The sequence below is a fragment of the Lepisosteus platostomus genome, chromosome 2 (genome assembly GCF_059453375.1).
Source record: "Lepisosteus platostomus isolate fLepPlt1 chromosome 2, fLepPlt1.hap1, whole genome shotgun sequence".
NCBI classification, from domain to species: domain Eukaryota; kingdom Metazoa; phylum Chordata; class Actinopteri; order Semionotiformes; family Lepisosteidae; genus Lepisosteus; species Lepisosteus platostomus.
This window is the reverse complement of record NC_142612.1, coordinates 67,700,116-67,719,912: the sequence shown is the minus strand read 5'-3', so window position 1 is coordinate 67,719,912 and position 19,797 is coordinate 67,700,116. Positions and strand designations below refer to the sequence as shown.

At 37.2% G+C, this 19,797-nt stretch overlaps 1 protein-coding gene across 2 annotated transcripts in view; it reads right to left on the bottom strand.

Moving 5' to 3' along the window:
- Window positions 1-19,797, bottom strand: part of epha4b (eph receptor A4b) — a 110,529-nt gene that overhangs the window by 75,821 nt on the left and 14,911 nt on the right. For both annotated transcript variants that reach the window (XR_015928870.1, XM_088614899.1), the window contains exons 2-3: window positions 18,491-18,555; window positions 12,980-13,640 (exon numbers count right to left, since the gene is read on the bottom strand). Coding sequence is in view for 1 of the 2 variants with exons in the window: in XM_088614899.1 (XP_088471025.1) it covers window positions 12,980-13,640; window positions 18,491-18,555 (726 nt within the window). In the remaining variant the exon portion in view is untranslated. The remainder of the gene's footprint in view (window positions 1-12,979; window positions 13,641-18,490; window positions 18,556-19,797) is intronic.

The following is a 19,797-nucleotide window of genomic DNA, read 5'->3' as shown; positions in this document are numbered from 1 at the left end:
AATGCAATCAAAGTGAAATATCACATTCTGAAGCAAAAATGACAAAAACAATAGTTCTCTATATTATTATATACTGTACATTTTTTAGTGATCTTAGTTGCCAACAAAGGAGGAGTTCGACAGAATTTTTTTAGAAACTAAATGCAGCAATGTTTCTTCTACTTTCTGCAAACAGCAGCATTTCATCCTGAGAGTCATTGTTCATTTATATAAAGCCTGAAGGAGAGAAAAGGTGGGTATACACACATCCTCTTGGCATGTTATGACATAAGATGACAGATGCAGAAAACTCAGTAAAGCAAAGCTGGTGTGTCTTTGCACTGAACAAGCCAAAATATAAATATATCTACTATATATAACACTCATGTCTCTTAAAAAATAATGTTTTTATACTTCATAAGGCAAAGCAGAAGTAAAAACAGAAAACTTGCATTCAGATACATAACTCTATTCCTCACAACAGGATACAGGGTGCAGAAACTAATAACACTCACACCTGACTTACTGTATGAGTGTAATGCATTCATATTTCTTAAGCCATAAGCCACTGAATGGTCTGAATAAGGTTATAAAAAATTGCCTTTGCTCAAGCACAAAAAATGTGCACTCCACTGTAAACCATATTAATCAGGAACAATATTTAAAAACTTATAAAAGCTAACAACAATATAGAATTGAAAATGACAAAAGAGAAGAAGTCCAATATAATTTCCTCGTACACCACTCATAACACCTGCTTCTTACTTTAAAACTGTTATCATAAAAAGGCAAATTCTTCATAAAAAATCTTTATAAATGATTTTGTAATGATTTACAAAGTTAAATAATTTACAATAAGTATAAACCAGCATGCAACAAAAGCAGACATAAATTCATTACAACAGTAGACATTTTGTTTCAGCATTCCTCATTATGAATTTTAATTTCCTGAAGCCTTTTCAAAATAGAAGGAAAAAAAGGAATATGAACGAACCATTAACAAATGTCCCCAAAATCACATAGGAAGAAAAAAGTTAAAACCCCAGCCAATTCCTGTAGTATAAAGCTTCTGAGTTTTTGTATTCAATGATATACATTGCACGTCTGTGGTGAATAAGAGAATTAATGTTGTCTGCAAAAAAAATGTCATCTGTCATGTCATGTGTTGTACATCTGAGTATTACCGACAAACATAAGTGGATATAAAAAAGGGAGACAAAATGTCTCAATATAATGTACTGTAATATTCACCGCAGGAATATTCTAGGTAAGATCAAGGTTTAATACAGTATGTCTTTCATCAGCACTGTATATTGAGTTTGTTGTAATAATTCAAATTCTAATACAACAGTTTAGTTAAATGAATACAACTTTGCAGCTTGGGTTCATAGATGGTTCATACAGAGAGCTGCCTCTGTGAGTTGGCTCACTCAGACTGCATATGGAACAATATCTGATTTGGTTTTTGCATGATTAGCTAAATGCAGAGGGAAGAGCAGCCTTTTGACGTAAGCTGAGGCCACAGGAACAATTCTTTTGCCAAGGCACATAAAGTCTTGCTTTCAGTCTACATTAAGGAAGCTCAAGTACAGTACAGCAAATTACGTGAAGCCTACAATATGTTACACTGGAACATTTGCAACAGAAATAAACTTTATATTTAAGCAACTAGAATTTTGATGCATAATCCACATGTATCGGAACCAATGATGGATCAATAATAAACGTATTCTGAACATAATTGATGACAATGAAATGAATAACAGTGAATGCATTATACACACTTTTTTATCACCAACAGTCTCAATACCATTCATTCTGCTGTGGATCCTTTCCCTATGTTATAAAGTTTTAAAGCTAATGTTGCCACTTCAAAACCTCTGTATTGAAATCCTCATGAATGTACATCTGGTATACATTTTCCAAAGTTCGAGAAGTCAATAGCTAGTTTCCTGTTGCAAAGTCATAAAGCTGCACCTCTTCTGTCATCAGACCCACTTACAACTTCATCACCAGCTCTTTCCAGATTGTGCTTTGAAATACATATTCAAAAGGGGATGCAATAAAGAACAAATCAACTAAACACTCCTGCTGAAATGGTTTCAACTGTACAGAGCCCAACACGTTTTCAAAATAGGACTATAAATTCTCCTCCCCTCTAGCTACAAGTTCTTCACTAATTGCTGTTTAAAGACGTTTGCATTTTAGCTTTTTATCATAAGAAATTAAAAATGATCTTACATGTATATTCCAGAATTAAAAAAGTGTAATACATTTTGAATAGTATGTTAAAATACTACATTCATAGTACATGCTGTTAGCTGGAGTTCAGATGTTTTTCAAGGCATGAGCAAACATCATTCAATACATTACTGAGTAAACACTGTACTCAGTGTGTATACAGATTGATTTTCCACTGCCTCTTGACTCACACAACACAGTACTCATTCATTCATTCGCCGTTATATACCAAAGCCTTGTGGAATACCATTGTATCCTTTCACTTCACATGAAAGAATCTCTGACTTGTAAGTTTATGTCTGGCCAAAACTGGAACAAACGGGGAGAAACTGTTTCATTTTGAGAGCACTTGACCTTCACTGTTCCAGTTTTGGAACAAGTATCCAGGTGAAGACAGCTGCATGTGGCACTGTTCCAGGAAACTGCCACACACATTTCTAAACACAAGTGCACTTCACCGCTGATGTATGTGGAGACATGGGCAGTGAATTAATCTACATGCTCTAATACCTTAAGAAAAAGAGGCAGTTTCCCTACAGACAACAAAAGGATCCCTTCAACAGTACAAAGGAGTACAAAGCTTTACCTGTAGCAGTGGTCTTTTTCAGAAATTCATTATTTCTCTTTTGCAATCTATATAAAAGTTTGGCAATGACTAGTTTAAACGTATATTAATGGTGCATTTGTTAAAATCAAATCTCTTTTCATTCTAAACGAATAAAATATGTATATACTGTATAGTTGTCAAGGCAGCGGCATGACTTTTGTCTTGTGTGAGAACACAAAGCAGTATAATAATTTGGTATATTGTTATGAAGCACCACCATTTGCAAAATACTTTTATTTTATTAGTGGATGTGAAAAGCTGATTACTTTGTCAAAATGGCCTAGAAAGGCTGAAAAACTGAAAAATTAATGCTTTGACTTTTCATCCTACAGTATACCCATCTGGATCATTAGGGTTAGCATACTGGAACAAATATTTCACATCAATGATAATTGGTCAACTTTGATTTATTAATCCAAATTAAGTATACACAATCACCAGCGAGTCTGCATTACAAAAGAAAATAAAAATGTTTCTTTCTTTAACATACTGTAGCTTCCGTTAGCTATGTTAAAAAATAGAAATTTATAACTTAAGTACATGTTCCAGAGGGAATATCAAATCACTTCAGATTTAGAAGTAATGACCTTCAGTTTCTTGTTTTGAGATAAAGAAACTATAAGAGTCACAAATATGTCCCCAAAATTTTGAATAGGAGCTAGTATTGGAGTTTAAAAGTGAGAGCACGAGAGGGCCTTTCTATGACTCAATGATCACACAATTTCTATTTTGCATGTCTTTGCAAAATGTTACTCTTCTTACATGTCACTCTTAGACTCTTCTTAAAAACATGAGCAAGACAATACCGTTTCTAAAGATTTTGGCAAGAGAAGATGATGTTACAGAACTTCCTTCTCAGTTCCTGCTGGGACCCACCAGCACTCAAAGAGCTACAGCAGACATCATACACAACCTCTTAGAACAGCACTGGTGGGTTTTAGATTTAAACTCCGACCTCCTGCTTCCATACTCTCCGAAATAAAGACGAGTTAAAGACAGGGTTATTTAGACAAGGAGCTTATCAGACTGAGTGGGAGCTCCGAAACTGGAGCCCTAGGGCATTTCCTCACACGAGAACATGTCCACCTTGCAGACTCCATTTCAAAGCCATTAACTGAGGCTGACAACCTGTAATTGTACATTGCACATAGCAGAAGCTAAACTACCATTAGTTCTGTTTACACAGCAGCTGTGAAGCAATTCTGAAACACATGGAAATCTGTAAGGGTAATCATAATACCATTACAAGTCAACTGTCTGGAAAGAAAGTGACAGTACACATTCTTTTTTTTTCAGTGAAAACTGTTCCAGAAATTGTTATAATGGGTTAAAAACGTAACAGACAGAGTAAACACTTTGGGCTCCCAGCCCTGTTTCATAAGATTGTTAGTAGATTTGATCTGTCTATGACCAAGCTCCTATTTAAAACCCAGAAGTCTGAAAACACATTGAAAATAAATACATTGATTTCCAAGATATATTATATATAAAACAACTCTGGACACAGTGTCAAATTAATGGTATCATAATGGCTAATTTAGATGTGGCAAAAGGTGTCAACAAAAGCACCCTCTTTATTAGCTGGTAGAGTTTCGCAACTGATGTTCACTGACTCACCTTTTTTTTAAAGCACTTTCCAGTCCAATTCTTGACGGCAGCTAATCATTATAAGGAATGTTAAAAAGGTTTTAATTATCTGTGGTTTAACAAATGAACCAGCATGTTCTTGCTGTGCTGCATCTACTGGTTAATAGTGTTGATTGTCTTGCTTACATTTAGCGGTAATGCTAGTGCACCATTAAATGAAGTTGCTACAATAAGTGAGAGTATAAGGGGCCATTATAGATTTCAGGGCAAGTGCTATTAATTCCTCCATTCATGTTTCATTTACCACGGGAAAAAATGTGGAACCTATAAATCTATCCAATAAACAGTGATTGCACAGTGATCATTATTTTCACCTGATTCAACTCAGAGGAGTACCCTTGGGGATTGAAGCTATCTGAAATGTAACAAGTATCAATTTCCTTTCCCCCACAAGTGCACCATTTTTATATGACTAATATGTTATCATTGGTGCATGCAAAATGGCAGTTTACAATTTCTACATTCTTTTAACACTTTTGTAGTATACATTTATCAAAAACAGACACAGGGGCTTAAACTGCAATTAGAGTTTCTGAAAAAAAAAACTAAAATGGATCCATCACACAATTCCAAATGATTTCACAAATTATTAGATGCAAGTTTCAACTCTTTTATACATAAACCTCTAACCATCTGAAAACGTCACAGCTTCTTCAAGTCCTACTTACTATTGGCATAATAAACAGACACCATAACACACTGAAATAAGGAAAGAAAGCTTATAAGCTAGTAAAATGTAAATTGACTGTAAATTGTTCAGAGAAACAAATGGCACAAGAAAAGGTCATCACCAAACTAAACTAGTATTAAAGTTATATTCATGAAAGACATCTAAAATTCACTCACGGTTCTCTTCGACTTCGGGAGATTAATGACATTAAATTCAGTCCAACTATATGACCTCCGTAAAGGTTTTCTACACTGCAACAGAAATAATGGCATGGGCTGAATGCTAAAAGACCTGCTCTTCCATCAACCAAATAATTGTGATAGCATTGATCTAATATATTTTTCCTTCTGAAAGAAAAGATTTTGCAAGACAAGCGGCAGCAAAAACATTTTTCTCTTCTCCCTTTCAGAAGAGAAGAGGAAAAGCAATGCTCACGTGATATCTAAACCACTTCCACCACCTGTAGTGTTGCCGACTTTATCCATTAATAACTCTCCTATTAGATGAAAACCTGATACGCTGTACAGGTACTGTAAGTGGTTTTAGATATAAGATTTGGTCAGCTCCAAGGTAAGATGAAACTACCAAGAATTGATGCATTTGTCATCCGGGTTTGATCTAAACCCCTGCCTTTAGTACTGATGGTTTTGAAGAGCTCGGTAAATTAATTTCACCCATTCCCAAATGATCGACAGCCCTTCCTCACCTCTCCTGTAACAAACAGCGCTCTTGTACAACTGAGAGGGAAACTCCTTTCTATGCATTCTTTTCATGCTTTAGGTACACTGAACCATCAAAGGCCGTCCTAAAAAGTGAGTTTTGTCCACCAGTAAACCACGAAACAGACAGCGAGAGAGGGATAAAGAGAAAGTGCCGGGCAGGCGATGAGAGGGCTGGAGCTGCAGTGAGCAAGCATGAGAAAGGGTCACAGGCCAGAAGCAGCCGGTGCTGACAGGTACCTCAGCAGCTCTCATTTCTATGCTGCGGCAGTAATTGGTTGTGACAGACGGAGACAGGATGGATGCTGCTCGGCAGCCCTTTGGGGGTCAGATCTGAGCAGAAAGAAATTTCAGACTTGGAGTGCCGAAAAGGGATCTTAGGCATAAAGGAAGAGGGGAGTTCTGGGCATTGGTGCACAAAGCTATTATAAAACCCCACTAAAACTGTGAAAATTGGAGTTCTTTACCAAATTAATGTTTTTAAAACTGGGGGTAGTGTATTTACCATTTATATTAATCTTGACCTTCACAGAACCTGAAACTTCTCCCCTTACAGGCCTTAATTATTAATAAGTGGCAATAATTATTAGTGGTAAAAAAAATGAGGTAAGTGGTTTTTATATTAACATTCAAGACATGTCTATTTTCTTGAACTTCCAGGTGGAAAAGGTTATCCTGTGATATGAAAAGAAACTAGACTGGGTGAGGATTTAAAGTCAAAAGCCAAACCCTGGATGTAATAAGCATTGCAGTGTGTACACCACAGTTCTGTTACAATAATCCTTTCACTCAGGCCAGAGAAAGGTTCCTCAGCCTAAATTATGAGCAAGCACAGATTTGCAAAGAGTAAATGTACAATAGTCATTTACTCAAATCTGATACAGCAAACAAACGGCGCCCTTTCATTAGGCATCGGAAATCCTTTCACCCCACACTTGCTCTCATCAAGTACAATTCAGCAAAGCAGCTTCGGAAGAAGCAGATTGTGATCAAAAGGCCTACAGCTGCAGAAACACACAATACGTTGGGAAAGTAATAAAGTTATCTGATGGCTTAGCACTGCTGTGAAATGGGCAAAGGGTTTGTTAATTAATTTTCCTTGTAGAGTATTGGCACTAGTATTAAACAAGCTTATTATCTTGTCAGGCTTTCTAAGGTCCAGGTGCAAGGACAATTTGCAATCACTGACTTTTCAACACAACGATAACAATGTACCTTTACCTAACACTTTAATGAAGACTCTATACTTTGTGGAATAAAGACAAAAATACACCCTGTCATTAAGGCTGCTTATCCCAGATGTTTCCATTTTTCATCAAACATATTTTACAAGGAAAAATCTTCATAGCAACAGACTCCCTATCACAGTTTTTAAACTGCATGAAATGTTTATTATATTTCCAACAGGATTCAGTTCAACATTCATTATTTTTCTTTACATCTTTGTTCTTCAATTTTATGGCTATATAGTATTTTATTATCTGGTCTATTCCAATGGTCCCTAGAGCCTGGTTATATTCGAGAGTTGCTGTTCTTGATCACCAATGTTTTACGATTTAATATCCTGTGAAGCTCAGCTTCATCGTGAGCTAGCTTTTAGCTAAATTGAGTTACCTAGTCAAACCACACAATAAACTAAATTTTACAAAGATCTCCAACATTACTATACATACTGTGCAGTCATTAAAATTTAATTACCACGATGGTCCATTTGAGAAGTCTGCTGACTTTTCAGTAACGTCCCTCAGGACACAACCAGGATAGAGCAACACTTTCAAGCACTGAAATGTACGTGCATTGGAAACACAGCTCTCGTAAGTGGGCACTGCGTTCATACAACAAAACACAATGTCCACAAAGTCAAGCTTAAGGTTTAAGCAAGTTACCACTCAAATAAACATGAACCAATTTATTTCGTGAGTGACCAGACATCCAACCGATATTCTAATTCAGAAAAAAATGGTGCAGAAATTTCTGTTTCTGATTTTTTTTTAAATAAAGAGGACTGTTCTGTTTTTTCCTTCATCTCTAGGAGACTTGCTTCCAAGTAGGTGTATTAATAATTAAACAAACCAACCTCTAAAATTGAAAGGTCTCTGGGTACTTAACCTTGAGCTTGACTGAAACCGTAGCATGTTATGTACTTAAATTAAAAGAATGAATGGCTACTCTGAATCCTTCACTGAAAAACAAAAAAAAACATATGCAACAATCAATCCTAGCAGAAAGCAGCACTTGCTAATGAGTCTAAAAATGTCCATTAGCACCTACCACAGAAGGGAAAATCCAAAAAGAAAGAAATTCTAATCCATTATCATACACAAGTTTTTGGTGATTTAAATCATGAACACTATGACCTTTTTGTTTACAGCGAGACATTTGGAGTGGTATACTTTGAGTCTTAAAAGGCATGACTCCACATCTCTCCTGGGAAACAAAATGCAGCATGACTTTCAGAGGTGTTTTAATGGGACTGACAATTAACAGGCTCATTTATAATGCTTGATTCTTTTTTGGCAATTATTTTTCAAGTCAAGCAGCTGAGGATTTTGAAACAGTTCAGAGAATGCCCAAATCATTTTATTGTTCATCTTCTGTGCCTTAATTAAAGTTTTACGCAGAATCTTGCAAAAATGTGTTCACTTGCTTTTCATTTATAGAAGTTTAATTTAAGATGCACTGTGCACAGAAAAATACTGAAAATGCTGGACACATATTGTGAAAATACCAAGGCCTGCTGTCAATTTGCATGGAATATCGAATTAAATGAAGTGAAGGAAGCAATTACTTATTAGGGTTCTTACTTATTAAGAATGGTCTATGTTCATTCTTAAATTCAGAAATATGGTCTGTAAATACACTGTGGATTAAACACAGACACACATTGACATGCAAATATCTTGTGGGTGTTTTGTGTTACAATAAAATCATTCCACATTTCTTTCCTTCTTTGGATCTTGTATGTGTGTGTGTGTGTGGGGGGGGATGAAACCTAATGAGTTAATTTCTATTTCTCTACTTATCTGCAATGTCAAACCATTTTTACAATTTTTGAATGACAGGGATGGCATTTTTATTGAAGATCTAATCAGTAGTACAGTACTATAATGTCTGCACCAATTCAGAGAAGGCATTTTTAAATGATTTGAAGGTGTATGCTAACCCTGATGTGATTTAAAAATGATTATAAGTTTTAATCCAGAAACTTGCTATAATAATTATATCCTGCTTGTAGAATACAGTGTTTTAAAACTCAAACTCCAGCCATCTAAAGTATGCATTAGAGCAAAATCCAATTTACTGTACAAAGGGGAAAATATTTCAATGGGAAATAGCATCGTAGGGATTGCATTAACATGTAACGCACATTTGCGTTCTGCACATACCTGCTGATTTGGGATGAAAAACATAAAGGCCTCCTACTTACTTTGTACCAGTGCAAACCACACGGAGCCACTCTGCTGGTTGAGAGCCTGTTCTGGGATTACAGTACTCCTGGCTCCTCGATTCTCCCTTCAAAAATATCACTTCTACATTACAGATTGTTACAGGCTGCAAAGGCTTTTATCCTGCAATAAACACCCTGCAGGGCTGAACGATGGCCTCCTTCATCAGCACCATTAATTTAAATTAACCTGTAGCCTCACGCTGACAAAGGCTGTGGCTCACAGAGCTGTTCATTCCCACTGAAAGCAGCACTGATACACATTACATGAAACACCATCTCAGAACATTCAGTTTCTGGTAATACCTGAGTGTTTACTCAGTGTGTCCAACGAAACCATGGGAACAAACCGATCTTATAAAACTGTATGAATAGTTTATAAGTATAATACAAATAATTGTGGAGCATACAGTTATTCTTTTAAATACAATAACACTATTCACAGTTTGTCTTTTTATCCATTTAAGAATGCATGTTTGATTACTGCAACACAAAGATTAGCAATATGATTCACCAAAGCCTTAAAAGTCTTTGTCACAATAGGCCTTTAAGAATCTAAGCTGGCCCATGCACTGGACAGATAATACAACTGAGAATAATCCCTGCTGAATTCTAAAGTATCTTTTAAATTTCTGGCATCAGATTACTTCCAATACATGTAGAAGGATTTTCACAGTAAGCAGACATTACTCTAGGATACAGTTTTAAGTAAAAACAGAATGTCAGTTGTTCAACATAACTGGAAAATGTGCTGTTAGCATAGCGACAACCTTAAAATGAATATGTACTTAAGATTCAGAACAAATTGTTAGTGTCGTGTCATATTCCATTTCAACTGAATTTAAAACATATTCTAGAAGACATTCCAATAGATGTACAGTGTACCTACTATATATCCAAGGGAAACACTGTGACAAGCAGTAATGAGACGTTCTGATGATGTTTTGTAGACCATACATACTGTGTAAAAAGGACTGAATGGCTGAAACCTGAAACAAAGGCAACCTTATACAATTTATGGTGCATATATTACAAAATTGCTTTTCTGTATGCAAGGGATTAACAAAGTTAGATAGCAAATACAATAATCTTTGAGCACAGTGATTCACACTTAGAGGACTGATTGTTTTTTCTTCTGTTTAAACTAAAACAAAATTGAGTCAATTAGTCTTTATTAGTCTGGTCTTCAACATCATTCTCCTCCAGAAAACAACCACACCCATCCACAAGCAATGATCATGCACACTACTTGGCCTTGTATATGGCCTTATTGTTAACTTGTTATTATCTGCGCATGAAGAGCAATGCTGAGTGATCATGACTGACCTTTGCTGGCTGACCCATTGCTGACAGAAAGTCTATATCATTACCCACTTTCTTATTATACCTGGGGGTAACATATAAAGATTGCAAATCATGATTACACCTTTCTGTCAATGTATGATGTGACAAGAAAAGTGGATGTAATGGATTTTTCCCCTCACACATTTCTTTTTAAGCTTTTATTCAACCAGATATTTCTTCCTCCTATATTTTCCATCTAAGTCTACCTCTGCTTATATAACATAGCAGACAGCACAAACCAACATCTTGGGTACAAGACCTGCCTTGTTGATTTGAATGCTCTTGAGAGACGAGAGAAGGGTCAAGTCACATCAAGTGGCAGCTCATTATTAGATATCCATATCAGAGCCCCTGCACAACTGCAAACATGCATTTGCAGACATGCAGTCAAACCCCAGTTTTAAATTGCTGTTAAAGGCACAGCTTTGAGTGCCCAGACACAAAATCCAAAAATGTACCAACCTGCTGCGCAGAAAGACTTTCATTAAAATTTTGACTTCAGTGCACTTAAGACACTAGGGGGATGATCTCACCTTAACAGGAAGTATGAGCTCATGAACTGGGCTTTAGAGATTTAACAAGATCAGGCATCAGGAAAGCATAGCTGCTGGTAATACCTGAATGTTTGCTTTCTAGTGTATTTTTCCTTTAAAAGTTAGTACTGATCTGATTCCTTGTAATATTAACCTGAGCTTGTGAAGATACTGGACACAGAGAGAACCAAGGTATGATAGTATGTAATCTCTACAATTGTTGGACATCCAGCAAAGTGATTTAAGGTTCATGGATTTCACTCAGCAACTATTTCAATTTGGATAAGCATTTTGCTTCTATCCAAAAATACACTGATATATTACTTCTCTCCTACTGTACTTGCAAAAAAGCAAAATTATCTCATTACCTGTCTCTATTAGCCCAAGGGAGCCTGTTTTTGATAACAATATACTGTACATATGGCATTTTGCAATCTGGGACTTATTGAAAGAACTTAAGAAGCAACAGTTCTTTCAGTCATCTGAAGTTTGCCATTCCTTCTCCTGTTCTAAGAGTTATGTGTTGTGTTTAGCATCTTGAAATTGGTGCTATCCTTCAATGTCACACATTGCATTTCTCTAAGAAAGCCCGCAGGAGGAAATAGCTTCTCGACACCACTAACTCTGCACAATATTTTTTTCACAGCATAGCCTTTGTTTTTAGCCAAACAGCAAATGATAACAGACTGGAAACACTAACCCACATATGTTTGTGGAAAGGGTTCTGATCTTCATTAAAAATAAATTGGTTTAAAGGTATCAAAGTCTCTTCCACAGTACTTACCATTCTCTGTAATTAACTACTAATCCCTGTTTTCAAATAATAGATTACACTGAGAACTATTCACAACTTCTCACCTTTACTGCCTTTTTCCCCAAGTTTCTATAAACTGATAGAAAAACAATTCCAATAAAATGAACTGGCAGTTATTTTCCTTCATATTGCGGCACAGATTTTCAAAGCACACTCCTTTAGTTTGCTCAAATCAACCCGCCTGCTTGTGGAAAACAACGAGAGCAGTTACCATTCAATTCTTGGATAACAATAGTCCAATACTTGAGGGGTTCCTTTCCATTCCTTCTGTGACTCAAAAAACCTAGAAATATTTCTGATTTACTAGTTTTCACTGGAGTACTGACACACTACCTACAGTATAGTTTAACCCCTAAGACATACTGTCAGGAGCAAATGTCTGCACACTCTAGATAACCCATAAGTAAAGTACATACTATATAAATCAAAACAATCTGTTTTCCATTCATTTAAATGTTAGTACAAATAAAACACACAAACTCTAACTCTAATACAAACTCGAGGTACAGTAAACCATGGCTTAATTTTCTTAAGCTTCACTCAAACAAGAACACTAAATAAACAACATGCTATAGAATTCCAAAGTTAAAGAAAGCAACTTAAAGTAATAGGTTTTCAGGCTAAAATATGACCGGCACTCACACTAATCCTAAAAAGCATAATAACGGTGTAGCACTTTAAAATGTAAAATCTGAGGGCAATGATAAAGCTAGTCCTAGCTAGTATGCAGCATATCAGGAAACAGTTCAAGAAGGTAGTTGCGACAGCATGTGTAGGCTGCAAAGGAACAGGGTAAGGGTTTATTCCATGGTGAAAGAAAAAGAAAAGAGACACAAAATCTCAGCTGCGAAGGCTCCACACACCTGTAGAAGGCACCACAGCAGAAACATTAAGTGTCTTTCCTTTCCTTTCCTCCATATAAAGAAACACCCACCACAAGAGTTTTCCAACCAATAAGAGCATGAAAACCTTGAACTCACGTTGGCAGATATCGTTTCGTTCTTCAAAGCCAGGGTTGCAGACACAGCGACCAATTGGTACCAGCCAGCCTCCATCGGCACTGCAGTACATTTTCGGTGTGTCAAACTCCTGCGAGTTGTTGACACAGGTGCCCCGCACCTCTACCAAGGCCGAATCGCCACCGGTGACAGTGTCGGGAAACTCCGCCAGGTTGAGCACGGTGACGGGGCATTTCTTGTAGTAGACCCGGACTGAAACCAGGGCGATGCAAGCCCCCACATCCTGGAAGGCCAGGTAGAAACCCTTCTTGCTCAGGTTGCTTATATCTCGGACTTCTGTGTTCAGCTTCATCACCCGATCCCCAACGTCCACCTGGGTGAAGCTCTCATCCGCCGCGATGGTGTCAATCTTGATGTACTGACTCTCCTTGATGAACCACAGGTTGCTGTTGTTGGACTCGTAGTAGTACATGTTGAAGGTCTCCTTGCAGGTGCCCGGCACTCCTGGCAGGCTGTTGCAGTCGCGCAGAGTGAACTTGATCTCAATGTAGACGCGCTGGGCGCCATCGCGGGGTATGTGACTGGTACGTAGCCAGTTGTTCTGGTTGGCCTCCATCACGTTGCACACCTGGTAGGTCCTCATGGGAGTGTTCCTCTCATCCATCACACTGATCTCTTCCCACTGTCAGGGGAAACACAGGTGTTAGTTGGCAGAAAGCTTTAAATAGACAAATCTAGCATACTGCATAAATGGGGAAAGAACTGACTGCTGGAAAGAAATAGCACCCTTGTTTTCTACTCTCATTGCAACTTCACCTGTGACTGTGTAGTAACATTGATTTTTTTATCATTACGACATGACTGAATATATTATTAACGGTAGCAATAGAAGTAATTAATAAAAATAAGCATTATTCATTATTCTTAACTGAAAATGTTCTTTCATTTGTGATAGCAGTATCGGGAATCCTGTATAGTTGTAATGTTTTTACCTCATATTGGACAGACAGGAGTAGAGCATGTCTGATGTATCAGTAGTGCCAGTCAAACTGTGTGTGTGGTATGAAGTTGGAGAGCATCCCTTATCCAGATACTTTCCCCCATCTGTTTTCACTTCTGTGCTTTTCTTTAATTGACAACACTTTCCACACACAGAATAAATCCTCCTATATGTAAAAACGTAATCTGTTAATGATTTATTTATAATTACTTTAATATTTCTAATTCCAAAAAGCTGCATCGGGCAACATAAAGAGTACAGCTTCTTGGCATGAATTTGATTTAGAGTGGAAAATTATGGCAGACCACCTTGAAAGCTCAGAGAAAATGTGCTTCCAAGCTTGTCACAAACTTCTGAACAATAAGCACATATCCTGTTGCATATAAAATGATCAACAGTCAATTTATTTTTTCTTCCATTTATCATAATAAACATTGCTGTGCAGTGCAATTACATTTTGGCAAACTAACTTCACTTTCAGGACCTGACATTAATAAATCTAGACAGGTGCATAATGTATGTACAGAACAATGCAAGGGTGACTAATCTTGACAGAAACCCTACTTGACTTAAAAATAACCTTCCAGGATTTTAATGCATTACGTTAAGTGTTCTTAACTCATTTTCTATGTAGACTTGAATGTTTCATTTATTAATATGCTATTGACATAAGCCAGGAACAGCAGGGCTGCCTGCTGTCAACCTGTTCAATTTTGGAGTTGTAGGGGTTATGATTTTCTTCTGTATATGTTTATTCAACTTTTATGTAGGAAGTTTGAGTTGGTTTGTATTACAAGTACTTTGCTTGGAGTTCTTACAAACCTGAGAATAATTTGTCTTTATTGTCACAAATGAAGAAAATGTAATGAGAACACTTTGTTCAAATAGATACTCCTCTAAATGAGATAGAAGATTTATGCTGGCCTCTACTGACATTTAATTTAGCTTTATTAAGAAAATAAATAGTAATAATAATAATTTAATCATTGCTTACACTTATATTGCATTTTTCTGGACACTCCACTCAAAGCACTTTACAGGTAATGGGGACTCCCCTCCACCACCACCAGTGTGCAGCCCCACCTGGATGATGCGACAGCCATAGCCATAGAGCAGCCATAGTGCGCCAGAACACTCCCCACACACCAGCTCTCCATGGGGAGGAGAACAGAGTGATGGAGCCAATTCATAGATGGGGATTATTAGGCGGCCATGATTGGTTAAGGCCAATGGGAAATTTGCCGAGGACACCCCTACTCTTTTCAAGAAACGCCCTGGGATTTTTAATGACCACAGAGAGTCAGGATCTCAGTTTTACTCCTCATCCAGAGGACGGCACCTTTTTACAGTGTTGTGTCCCCGTCACTATACTGGGGAATAAGGACCCACACAGACTGAGAATGAGCGCCTCCTACTGGCCCCTCTAATACCTCTTTCAGCAGCAACCTTAATTTTTCCCAGGAGGTCTCCCATGCAGGTACTGACCAGGCAGTGGGCTGCCGGTTGTGAGTTACAGGGTGAATGGCTGCTGAAACAATGAAAACATTAGACCACAAACGTGTCATGGAAAGTCCCAAAGTGGCTCTGTAAACTTGGAGAGCAAGCAGAGCTTTCTTATCCAGGGATTCACTAGGCTTCCCAAGCAGCATGCACACAACTGGCAGAGCTCTGTCAAGGTACTGTAGGTTGGGCTCAGTCAGCCAGGGTCATCTTATCTTTTCAACAAACAGCAACTCCTGTGATGTGCTGGACACCTGCTCATGTGCGTCGAGAGATGCAGCTCTATCCCACTCAGTACTAACCCTCCTACTTGCAGTGTCAAATAAAACTAGATCTACAGGTGGCCATGTCTAAGGGCCTAGTCTGTGCTTCTTCATTCTCTCGCAGGTGGAATGGGTGTCTGTGCCAAAGAACTATGTTTTGAAAGCAACTGACTTTTAATTGGATGGGTATTGAATTTGCTACCCATGTTCGTTTTTATTATTTTCAAAGTAAAAAAAAAGATATTTTTTAGATTTTGAGGAAAAGGCAGGCAAGTTAGATTTCATGTGGGTCTTACAAAATGAGGTTTTTTGGTATTTGCCTTTAATAAACAACACGATGTACTTCTGTCAGGGCCTTCAGATACAGATATGGGGCAAGTATTCATCTGGAAAAGCTTAACAAGTTTCTATCTTTGTTTCTAACTTGGGGGTAGTCAAGCTTGATCTTTAATTAGGATCCCAGCTGGGGATCAGTCAAAACATTTCATCCACAGAACCTTACTCGGTAACCATAATCACATTTCAGACGCCTGATTGCTTTGAAGCCAAGAAAACATGTTGGATCAAGGGTTCAGTCAAACCCTTTACTGCTTTCACTTCATTTCACTTTGCAATCATCCAGTAGTTAAAGATACTTAAGCATAATTGGTTTTAAACTCCCAAGAAAGTCTGCTTTTGAGAAAAGCCATTCCCTCCTGAAACATACATAACTTTCTTTTTCTTTTTCCATCCTGAAAATATTAGATCATTTAAAAACTGGACATTTGAAGATCATCCACATCTGGTACTGGACCAATGTATTTGACTTGCTCTGTGGGTCAAGTGGCAGATGACTGACTCACTAAGACAAATATCCACCGGAAATGACTGGGGGGCTCTGAGAATGTACTCCTTAACTCTTTAATTCCTACAGCAATTAAGCTGTCTCCAAATCTGGTGTCTAGGGTGAACATTATAATCCTCTCATATGAAATGCTTGACTCTGGTATGTCAACCTAGCTGTGATTTCTGTGTTTTGTGCCTTTTGGGCTTTTCAAAACAAAGCAAAATCTATGTTCAAAACCAATGCTCTAAATGCAGCGTCTCAAATAATTTCCAACAACAAGAAAAAACTGTTTTTGCATCAAATTTAACATTTTTAAATTTAACTTGCCATGATAGAGGAGTCTGCATTACGCATCATGATCTCTGCAGGCTTTTCTTTGTCAAATTTGCCTCACACTAACAAAAGGCACATTTCTAAATAGAAGTACCCTGGGTGTTTATATGAACTTGAAACTAAAAAATCATTTCTGAATAACCTCTCCCAGACCCCTGCTGAAATAAAGATCTGCAGCTCAGGCACAGCTCAGCATTCCACTGAAAATTGCCAGGTCCAGTCCATCCCTTAGCTGAATGTACATTCAACAGGAACATGACATGAAGAAAAATGGGTCTGTTTTTCATACAATGGGCAAGTTAGCATCACTCCAGGTATTAACTGGTAATATGTTAAGCCTCTCCTACGAGGGCAAGATGCTACAGTCAAAACCCCTAAAGAAATCTCACTTGACATCTTTTTTCCATCAAAAAGAATCTCCCTAATGCCTAGACTGTTTCTGGTATCAACCTGCAGCAGTGATTTAAGCAATAAAAAGTTTACCTACATCAACCTATCCTACATTTCCAGTCATTTCCAGTTAACATATGCGTACAGTACCTTTTCAGGTTTTAACTTACATTAAAATACAGTATCCATAAACTAAAGACATGACAGGGAATTCCTTTTTGAAAAATGACCTCCAACTTAAATCTTAATGCACCACATCAGATCAGGTTGTTTCTGATAAAATAAGCTTTACTACAGCTACTGTATAGTATACAGCAAGAAACGTCTGAAACTGATCTAATTGGTTCCTTGGATGTATTTAATGGGTTTTTCTTAAACCAAAACAATTGATTTTTTTACAAAGCTCAGCATCAGTTTAAATAACTTGATTATTTTAAGCCATATGGGTGACTCATAAAAAGATTAAGCTCCTTTTTTTCTTTTTCAACAGCCTTTTGCTGTTAAAACCCCATACTGAGTTTGTGCTATGAATCTGCAAGAGTCAATACACTCCACTTCAGCTGTAAAGAGGTGTATGTGTAATTGAAGTTTATTTATCACGTAAGCCTAATTGAGCAGCATTTAGCCAGTTACAGCTTTGCCAAGTTGCTTACTTACTGCACCTTAGTTAGCTGCACATAAAAAGCTGTACATTTATATATATTCTTCATACTAAAGAATCACAAAGCAGTGTTATGTCTTCTGTCCTTATCTCTAGAATCATAAGCAATGGCATCCAATTACATTATCTAGCACAGCAGTCCCAATGCTTTTTCCAAAGTGGTGTGACCACACAGATATTTCAGAATATTCTTCATAGAGCACTAGCAGTAACAACTGTGATACTTATTACACCACAATTAATTAAAGCCTGCTGCAGCTCCAAACAATGGCGCCACTAATGGACTCTTAGAATGTGAGCTTTGGAAACTGTAATAACTTTTACATAGCGGAAAAAATTACAGACATAATGCTAGGTTGAGCAAAGCTTGCAGGTAGCTAAAAGAAGTGGAATTCAATGTGTACACTGAAGAAAACATTAACAGATGATGCATAAGGACCTGCTTTTCCTGACATTAGGCTACATTTTACGATTCTAGCATGAGGTCCAAAAGCAGGACCATGCGCAATCACCACAACGCACACAGGCATATACAAATCATATACTTTAAGACACTCACCCCCTCTGCCGGATAGGCCTCCCAGCCTAGATCTCCTAGTGCCGACATGGAGTCCAGCAAAGTAACTGCAACCAGAAAAGGCAGAACAGCAGCAATGTGACAAAGAGTAAAACTCACACCATCATGCTTTAGGGTTCTGGAAAAATGTGTTATCGACATTCGACATCTGGAGATATCTGGAGAATTGGGTACACAGAGTCACAGAGTTTCAGCTTTTATATGAAACTGTTTTTTGATTGAAGTTTATCTGAAACAGGACTCCCCCACACCCATTCCAACTGACCCTAGCCTTTGGGGCTTATGCATCTTCAATTAGTGGCCAAGGATTACATTAACCAAGTAATGAGTTAAATTATGTAACTGACAGTTCATTTTAAATGAGCTCCCGAAGTGTTTCTGAAGGGCTAGGGGAAAACATCCTTGACTTGAAGGTTTTATACTAAATTTGATTAGTCATCTATATTTGCAAACATTCACACAAGATCATTCCAAATATTTATCTAGACAGATGTGTGACCTATAATATAAAGAATTTTATATTAGTGTTGGCTATCTGGGGTTTACCTAGGAATTATAAGCATTACCCATATTAATAAAATGGATATCAAGATTTTTTTTTGTGAGAGCTTGTGAAAAAAGAAAATTAAATTTTTGTAGCAAAAAATCAACAGCAGCACCCAAGTATCCCCGAGTCACTCAAGACACAAAAGGTTAAAAGGGGGGCTAAATGGCAAGTTAAAATCTAAAGCTAGTTTTCCCCAGGTCTCTGAACTGTACTTCCCACTTTGAGGTCTATTCCAAAGCAATTAAGCTTCTGCACCACGAGTGATTAATTTTTAATTACATCCAATCTGCAGATGTTCAGTTTAAAGACTCAGAGCCATCTCCTTATATGATTCTGAAGCACGGGCCAGGACAATACAAAATACAAAATTGATATATTTATTTTTTGGCTTTAAATCCATGGCATTTCTAACAAAAAACAAACTTTTCTGTATTATTAATTTGTTTATGTGTTATTTATGAGAATATGTCTGAGACTTATTTCACTGTCCAAAAAGGATTCAATCCAAAACAGAAAATGCTGGGTTTGAAAGGGAAATCTACTATATTCAATAAAAATATGTTTAGTTCCTACTAACTGTATCAAGAAGTTACCATTTGTATAAAATAAACATGAAATATTTGTTTAGTCTCAAACTTTCATGAGTATACCACAAGAGCACAATGAGCAAATCTGAATCTGTTGCTTTTATTAATTGTAGATGGACAACATTAAATACTGATATCTGTCAAAGAAGGCTTTA